The sequence below is a fragment of the Perca flavescens genome, chromosome 4 (assembly GCF_004354835.1).
Source record: "Perca flavescens isolate YP-PL-M2 chromosome 4, PFLA_1.0, whole genome shotgun sequence".
NCBI lineage: Eukaryota > Metazoa > Chordata > Actinopteri > Perciformes > Percidae > Perca > Perca flavescens.
The window spans coordinates 3166136-3175664 of record NC_041334.1 but is presented as its reverse complement, the minus strand read 5'-3'; the positions used below and the strand labels follow the sequence as shown (position 1 = coordinate 3175664).

At 41.4% G+C, this 9529-nt stretch overlaps 1 protein-coding gene across 5 annotated transcripts in view; it reads right to left on the bottom strand.

Annotated features, from left to right (window-relative positions):
- Positions 1-785: 785 nt before the first annotated feature.
- The window catches only part of LOC114554313 (DDB1- and CUL4-associated factor 1), a 32980-nt gene continuing 24236 nt past the window's right edge, over positions 786-9529 (bottom strand). For all 5 annotated transcript variants that reach the window (XM_028576068.1, XM_028576070.1, XM_028576069.1 and 2 more), the window contains 9 exons: positions 9418-9502; positions 7555-7788; positions 6960-7053; positions 6424-6528; positions 5865-5938; positions 5288-5377; positions 4491-4652; positions 3877-4000; positions 786-1102 (listed from right to left, as the gene is read on the bottom strand). In XM_028576068.1, coding sequence (XP_028431869.1) covers positions 1035-1102; positions 3877-4000; positions 4491-4652; positions 5288-5377; positions 5865-5938; positions 6424-6528; positions 6960-7053; positions 7555-7788; positions 9418-9502 — 1036 coding nt within the window. In that variant the 3' untranslated portion in view covers positions 786-1034. The remainder of the gene's footprint in view (positions 1103-3876; positions 4001-4490; positions 4653-5287; positions 5378-5864; positions 5939-6423; positions 6529-6959; positions 7054-7554; positions 7789-9417; positions 9503-9529) is intronic.

Sequence of the window (9529 nt, the reverse complement as noted above, 5' to 3'; positions counted from 1 at the left end):
TGCTAGATTGGATCTGCTGGACATGTCGACGGCCCGCCTTATTTTTGCCCCTGATTGGCTAAATCCGTTATTCTTACCTTAACCAATCCCCAGTCCTCATGCCTAAACCTAACTACGTCGACATGTCTAGCAGATCTGATCTAGCATTTACCGGGAATCTTTCTTGGGACTTTACATTTTCTCTGAGTGATTGAACTGGTAACCACGTTTTTATTGGCTGAAAAATTAGAAGAGCTAAATGAGCCTCCGCAATTTCTGTAGTCCCACGCTGTTCACTGCCTTTAAGTGAATATTTTGGCTTTTATTAAAGAAGATCGTCAAAAAAAATACATACGTACGGAGGACTGTTGACTGTGGAAATAAGTTGCCTGTAGTCAAACTCTTCTACGGAAGTAAGAAAAATATGTTTCACCAGAAAGTGTGGCGAGTGGATAAAACAGTTTCATTTTTAAATGTACGGCTCTATGTTTTGTGTTTTTTTGTTGTTGTTTTTTTTAGATTAAACCTGAATGATTAATCCCTGGGAAAACTGGACAAAAAACGATGAACTTTCCGTGACATAGGTTTCCATTTCTCTGTGGTTTTGGTAAGTCAGTGAATGCGAGCTGTGAGCTCAACAGTGAGGTCCAAGTTCGATAACAAAACGTGAAAAAATGCGTTTCGTTCCGAGCAGAAAAACGTCAAATATTCCTTCAATCAGAGGCAGAGAGTTAAACATCATATTAATACTTTTCTTTCACAAATACTTTCTCTTAATGAAAGGAAGCAGAAAGCCAGGTCAAGCGAACAGTCAGCGTTTTCCATCTGAGCACCATGCTCTTTGGGAAATATTTATTCATCATCACGGTCATCTCTCTAAATATTTAGAATATATAGAGAGCTAATATGATAGACTTTGCTGTTGTCCTCAATGACATTTTTCAGTGTAATCACCATCCACTTGCCTGATTTTATGAGAAATTATGGTTAAAAAGGGGGTGTGGTGGGTCCTTGTTGAGGTTCATATTTTCAGCAGAGGAGGATCTTCTCCCAGGTCAGGAGAACCATCTCGCGCTGAGGGCCCGAAAGATCTCAGTCTCATCATCTGACTGTTCTGGGTAGTCTGCAGCATGAAGACACACACACACACACACACACACACACACACACACACACACACACACACACACACACACACACACACACACACACACACACACACACACACACACACACACACACACACACACACACACACACACACACACACACACACACACACACACACACACACACACACACACACACACACACACACACACAATATGCACTTAGACTGTGTAATTAACTTGCATTTTAAACCAATTATACTGTGGCTTACACTAAAAATCCTAATTTCAAAAAAATGAACATGAAAAGAAGGAAAATCAGATTTGTTTCCCTTATCAACTAATCGATTAATCGTTACAGCTTTACTCTGATTCAAACTCTGGGGTGTCTGCCCGTTCAGTGCAGTTTGTTGAGAACTGTCAACAGGATTCTGGCTGAGCCTGGGGGGTGGGGGTTGTTGCATGCTTCCAAGTGCGTCCAGAGCATGTGTGCATTGTGAAGCGGTGAGAAAATTGGCTCACTGAGCCATTTGTTCACTCCCCTGCCCCGCTCAAAGGTGGTCCCGGCTGCTTTTCAAAAAAATTGTTCATCCAAAAAAAAAAAAAAAAAAAAAAAAAAAAAGGGAAAAAAATGTGGTGTTGTATTCATCAGATGAACAGTGCCTTCCCTCCCTCCCTTCATGCCCGGAACTCCGCTAGCCGCCGGATGACAGGCTGCATGGGAAGGGAGGGCGGGCGCCGTTCATCTGCACGTACTGTGCTGCAGTAACACAGAGACCACCTCGGGCATGCTTAGAACTCATGGGGCACGTTCAGCCCGGACAGAACGTAGCAAAACGTTTATTTAAACTGACACGGTGGTGTGTTGAACACCCTGCTGTGTGCGCAATCGCACTCCCCTTGTTTTGTTTCCACAAGTTAAAGGACAATTCCGGGGCAAAATGAACCTAGGGGTTAATAACACACCGAGTCGACCGTTCTCTGGGATATGTTTTCATGCTAATCAAATGTGACCCGTTTTAGCACAAACCGCTAATTAGCTTATAACGCTAGTCGTCGGGGCACTGGTAAAGTAAAAAGGAAATCTCTATTTCCACACCACTAACAAGGCTCAAAACAGCACCAAACTTCAACGGCCCCTACATGTAAACTGAAGCACTGAGAACTTTTGTAAGTTCTGCACTGAGAACTTTGTAAGTGTACAGACAGTTTATTAAAAAGATAGTTTATAAAAATGGTACCGTTCACATATACAGGCGAGCGCCATCTTGGGATAACGGTCACGACCAGTCGATCGACAAACGCTGTGTAACCAGTAACGTAGCTCAAGCACGGCATTCGTCGTTCGACTAATCGCATGAAAACAAATCCCAGAGAACGGTCGACTTGGTACACGTGTTATTAACCCCTAGGTTCATTTTGCGCCGAATTTGTCCTTAAACATACTGTCCACGTCGCTGGTGATTGGGTAACACCTCTGACACACCCACCAAACGAGAGAAAACATACCTCAAAGCTCATTGTACACCGTTCCAAGGAAACCTGTTGTTCAACGCGGAAACGGTAGCAAAATGATGCACACCTTTTAGAGATTGAACGTGCCCCTGGTGTGGGAGGCACTGGAGCCAAATTGAAGCGGGATAGAGCGGGAGAGAAGGAGACGCTACAACGTTTGAAAAATTCGCTCCTGGTTCCATCCAAAAACGTTGCGCTTATGCTCACCGCTCGCATGCTCAGGTCCGTGGTGTGAAAGCAAACTTCACCATTTGATTATTATTAAATCATATAAGCAATATTTACAATTTATTCATGCACGTAACCACGTGAAAGGGCCCCTCAGACGGTCACCCAACCATTTTACAAGTTTATGAATCTAAGTTTCCCTTTACACTTTAAGTCAGAGCTGGTCCACCAAGATCTCGTCTGAAAATGAACCCTGATCTGAGTTTTCCCTGTGTCTTTATTCTCTCCTCACAAGGGGGTGTCTCCTAGTTTCTAGACAGAAACTGTCAACTTCACAAAAACACACACGCAAGGTCGGGACCTTGTGGTGCAACTTCCTTGTCTGTTCTGTAACTCTAACTACCATCCCTGTGTTTCTGCTGATCTGTCTAGTACCCAATGCACTCTTATGCCAGTCCTTCCAGAAAAATGCGGAGTTTTTTTGTTATTGTTGTGGGCAAAAATCCTTGATTATGCGGCACATTTTCTTAAAAAATGCGATTGAATATGCGGGATATTTATGCAATGTTATGCGATGAAATTGCGGGAACTTGCAAAAACTGTGGTTTGATTCCCCCAACACCCTGCTTTTCGATGATGTTCACGTCGCGTAATTACGTCACTTCATAATGTCCCATGGCAACGGGAAAATGGCTGCTCTTGTGTGAAGTAAACGCAACATTTTTCATCTTTCTGCTAAGATATATGTGACTTTTTTGCAACAAAAATGCGGGGATTATGAAATCATGCAAGCCCCTCATATTTTGCGCGGAAATCTGCAATTTATGAGGAGAAAGTGTGGCGTATTTGAAAAAAATGCGCCCCCTGCATAAATGTGTGTACTTTGGCTGATTATGCATTGAATTATGCGATTGCATAATTGCGTTTTTCTGGAAGGATTGTAATGCCATAAAGGCTTAAACTATTGTTAAAGGCTCAAGCTTATCCTTCTATGGTCAGACACATTTCCTTGAGCCACTTCCTCAATGACTGCACACAGCTCTTTTATGAGCACCAGTACAACTTGAACTGCTAATATTCTACATGAACCAACAGTGTTGCTTACACATCGAGTCCCATCCGTCATCACTTCGGTTTGAATGTTCTGAGTCTGCTGATTCATCATCATCGTCGTTGTCGTCATCATCACTGTTGTCGTTGCTGCTGTTGCTGCCGAGAAGATCTGCGATCTGAGGGGGGGAGGAGTTTAAAAACACTAAACATCACAGCTGATCTTCTACAGCAAAACACCTGGAACTGCTGAGAGATTACAAAAAACATCTGGACATAGTTCTGCATTTAGAGTACATGATAAGAAATTAGTTACATTACATATAAGACAGGTCGCGGACTGTCAATCACATCATAGCCACACCCTAAAACACCCCCTGCTTTATCGTCAATTTTGAAATCAACGAGACCATAAATGGAAGAAAATGTTTACTGAGGTAATAAATCAAGTGAGAGGTGGGTCACTTTCTCATAGACTTCTACAGAAACAGATCTCCTTTTGCAACCGCACGTGTTGCCCCCTGCTGGAATTCAGATAGAATGCAGGTTCAAGGCACTTCCGCATTTTCAGCACTTCGCCGAACCGGATGAGTCGTCCATGAATATTAACAGTCTATGGTCTGTGCATGTAGGTTATAACTCAAAAACTTCAGCTCTGGTGTGAGTTACCTCTTCATCTGTGGGAGAGGGGGGCGAGTCATCGTTTTCCGGGTCGTCGTTATTGGCCAGTTCCTCTAACAGCGGGTCCGTCTCTATGTCGTCATCGTCGTCGTCATCGTCGTCGTCGTCATCCGTGTCCGAGGAATCGTCGTCGTCCTGGTCTTCATCATCCTAAAGATGACATAGCATGCAACACAACACTGCTGAGTCAGCATCAATGTAGTCTGGATCAACGGAAGTACATTTCCAGGATAAAGCCGGACATGACAGGATGTCTGCTCTGTGTGTTGCCGCTCTCAAGATATGTTCGCAAGGTTTTAAGAAACTTGCAAACTTACTTTCTTTTCATTACCCCCAATTAACCTTTCTACTACTAAACACATTTACGTGTAATTAAATGTTTACAATAACTCATATTGTAAGTCAGCACTCACATCACATAGCCTAATGACATAACGTGCTCTGGTGTATTGGCATTTCTTTAAACCAATCACAATAGTCTTGGACGGCGCAACGGCGCCTCTGCAAAATAGCCTCAGGAAGGAACTTATTTTGTGGAACATTTGTACGTTCAAAAGCAGTTAAGCATAGTCCTCATGAATCCACCGGAGTTTAGAACGGCAACACAAAGAAAGCAGAAGGTAACGGACATCCAGCCGAAATGAGGGACATCCGGAGGAATTTCCAGCAGCACCTGAACAATCCCGGAAGTAGGACGTCGTGGATATAGACTACCAATTACCTAACCACCAAACAAACAAAAAAGGTACAAAGACCGATAGTATACTAAGTCCTGTGCATCTCACCTGATCATCGTCGTCCCCTTCTTCTGCCAGTTTGTGTCGTCCGACTTCGTACAGACGACAAACCGTGTCCAAGCTCACCGTGTCCTGGTTCTACACAGTCAACACATGAAGGACAAGCACAAACAGTGTTGGTGTATCTGTGGTTTCAAATGTGCTTTCACTAGGATTTATTTTTTTCTGATAATTTAAACTAGACTGAAAAGCAACAAAGAAATCTGGTGAAACTTCTGTTTAATGAAAATGAATAATAATGAAATCATTATTATTTAATTAACAGAATCATCAGAAAATAATCAGCAAGTATTTTATAATTAATAAGTCGGAAGTAATTTCTCAAGCAAATGTTTTCCAAATAATTCAAAGTCTGGAGAGACCCAGTGACACTGAATCATCAGACAGAGGCCATATTTAAAGATAGTTTAGTTCTTTTTTACTGATGAAAGAGAGCGTAACAATATTTAATCTGTACTTGGTTTGTCCGCTAGACTCCCATGATGCCTCACAACATGCCCGCTGTTCAGGCTACTTCCCTGACATCCACACCAGTGAGTTTGAAGCTAAAAGTTAAGGAAAGTACCTCAATGACAGCCAGGTAGCAGTCTTTGGTGTCGGTGCACAGGTCAAAGATGTTCCTCTTTACATCCACTGTGGCTGAAAAACCAAACACAGTTCTGAGTTATAAACTAAATCCAAGGTGAAACAAAAGTCACTGTCCTACACGCAACTGGTCAAAACGGGAGAAACAAATCTGCAGAGGCTTGTGGTAGTTGTCTTAATTATTCTTATCAACAAATTGCATGAAAACCCAGAACAACAACAACTCTACCACAGGTAGGCATTACATTTGTTTTTCCTGTTTAAAAAAATTCAATAAAAATCAAGGTTCAGTAGGTCACAAGTGAGGTGCCTCATTAAAAGCCTGGAAATTCTAATTCTAGGACCTTATTGTGCTGTAAAAATGACTACATTGGCTACATAGCACGTATACAGAGTGGATGCTCTTACTTACATCTCTTACTGCACCTTTAAGAAATACGTTCCGCGGCACATCTGCTACGCAAACAGTCTGCATACGTTACGCGTGCAATGTAACCACAGCATAAAATTTAAGTCTGTAAACAGGATGTGCAGCCTACCGATGGGCTTGTACTCTGTCGCATCGAAGGTTCTGAAGGATGAACCAAAGGGACTCTTCATCTGCTGGTCCATAGCGTCATCCTCCTCATCGGCTTGCAGCATTGCTGTGTGTACACGTGTGTGTGTGTGTGTGCGCGTGTGTGTGGGAGAGAAAGAAGACCAGAACATGATTCAGCACATTAAAGATGTTCGTCACTGTGTCAGAAAAAGTTAGTGTAGCTCAAAACTAGGGTTGCAAAATTCCAGGAATTTTCAAAGTAGGAAACTTTCCATGGGAATTAATGGGAATATACTGGATATTTTTAATATTGCTTGTTATAATACTGTTAGTCTATAACAGGGAACTTAAATGTAGTTGAAAAAGAAACATCTTGCAGCATAATCTTGGTTAAAACAAATTGGAATGTTTCCAAAATTCCCCAGCTAAACTTTCCATGGAAAGTTTACGGAAAATGTACGCCCCCTTTGAAACCCTACTCAAAAACACACAGACACACAGGATGGGTTCAGAACGACGCACACAGACTGCCCGTACCTCCATACATGATGGTGGCGTTGCTGTTGAAGACCAGCCTGCACTGGTCCAGGGCAGGGACAGTGTGCAGCAGGTGGAAGGTCCTCAGGTCCCACTGACACCGGCTGTCAAGGCTCACAACCACAGATTCAAACTCCGTGTTTTCCCTAGGTTTGTGGAAGACTTAGGTGCACATATTTGGCGAGGGATTTAGGGCTCCTCCTTCCAGAAAACATGTTTTTTTAATTAAAAACAATGCAATATCACAAATCTGTCAAATCGGTAATTTCTTTTATGAAAAAAGAAAGGAAAAGTTCTGATTCCAGCTTGTTAAATGTGAGTATATTCTAGTTTCTTCTCTCCTCTGTGACAGTAAAATGAATATCTTTGAGTTATGGACAAAACAAGACATTTGAGGACGTCATCTTGGGCTTTTGGGGAAACACTGATCCACATTTTCTGACATTTTAGAGACCAAAGAACTATTCAATTAAATCAAGAAAATAAATCAAAAAAATAATCACAATAAAAAATGAATGGCTATTTTCAGCCCTATTGGATCATGATGTCGCAAAAGCAGTCTGGAGAATAAAAATGCACCAAGATCAGAGGATACAATCTCTGTGTTGATGATGACCTCCAGGCCGTTGGGATGGAAAACCCCGCTGATGTTCATGTTGAACTTGTCAAACTTATGGATGGCCTGCGACGCCCGCACGTCCCACAGCACCCCGTCATTCAGCACCAGGTCGTCGGTGGGGTTGAAGGTGGCGCAGTTCCTCTTGTAGTTGTTGGCCAGGGCGGGATCGTTCAGAGTCAGAATCTTCTGACCCGTCTGGATGTCGTAGATCTGCAGCAAACGCAACCATATGAATATACAAATATAATATTTAAAAGAGAGAGGAACAGAGAGTTCGCCTAGACTCAGAGTTGGAGTAATAATCACTGCGCCAAAGTAGCAGTGCTTCGCCTTCTGAGAATATAGTTCCCAGTATGTATACGGTTAGAAATTGGCTGTGTCTCATGTGACCTTGTTATTTGTACATGCTGTGACTATACACTGTAAGAAATGATCCTGTGGTCATGTAGATTTGAATTAATGTATTAGGTAAAATATATTCAATATGATTGTGTTTTTGATTTTGAGGCAAATATTTAATTCAAGTTCAAATAAAAATGTTTGGGATAAAATCCACCCATTGTAGTTAAATAAAACATAAGCATTATATTTATCTGATCCCAAATAGAGAGAATATTGAGTTAATTCAAATCAATGTAATCAGACAAATTTTAATTGAAAAGCACTTCCTGTCAACCTAGCTAGCTAGCAGCTGTAATGTTACCCAGCATGCCGTTCGGCTGTGTAAATGTGTAGGCTAAATGTAAAATTATTAGTGTTAGAAATTGTTAAAGTCACAAATAGTTGTGTGCTATGGTGTTTTATCCTGTTAAAGAGAGTTAGTTGTGGGTTATTAATTGTCGTTATGAATTTACAACCATGAGTGAGAAGGGTACGAAGTTAACACGGCTCCCATTCTGAAGTCAGTCGCAGATCAATTTGGCCTTGGCCGTAGCGTTCTCTGCGGCAATGCACTGGTATTACGGTATATGAAAAATTCATATCATATGGGAAATTAATACCTTTATACCGGTGTACTGCCCAGCACTACTACAATGAGTCGAAAGCACAAAAGTTAATTGTTAATAAAATTCTTATTTGAGTATTTGTTAAGTTCTGTACTTTCTGGGCCGAAGAAAGAATATTTAGATTTAATTCATTGCATTGATTAAATCCAAATCGATGTGCAGATTAATGTAGATGATTATTACTCAATTACATATCATTGATATGTAGAATTAAATTAATTTTATAAGTACCATTTAAACATTAGGGAGTTTATCTTTTTCAAATCAACTCAATATTTTTGTTTAGGTTATAAATAATTCCGTACGGTTTTCTATTTGAATATACTCATATTAAATGGATAACTATTAAGGGTCTCATTTAATTAATATTTACTCAATACCAAACCATGTGAAATTTAATTAATAATATTGCTTGTAATCTGTTGCCTCATTTTTATTGAGTCGACATGGTGTATCTTTTCTTACAGTCACACAACATGGAAACATGGAAATAGGAAAATGTTGGCGTCACTTATTGGGAGCAGTAGGCTAAATGGAGCCGGTTACCTCCAGGATCTGTGCTAAGCTAGGCTAGTGGTGGGGTTGTCTGACAGAGTTAGGACACGCACGGAGATGAGAAGGGTATGTATGGACTTATCTAACTCTGGGGGATACGGTGAATAAGACAAAGTCCCAATAAGTCGGAGTGTTCCTTTAAGGGCCAAATGGAGGTAGATATGAAAGAAATACACCCACTGGTTACCAACATGGAAGAATGTGATGCTGAAGAAAAAATGAACTCAAAGGCTGTTCAGAGGCACTGAAGCGTAGCAGAACATTTTGGGTAACATACGTGTGCGACCTGGTCCTTGGTGCCGATGACTCTGTCCTGAGTGTGTTTACTGAACTCGACGTAGTGGTCGTCTACAAACGAGTTCCTGGGACAGAAAGCAAAACACCAGTTC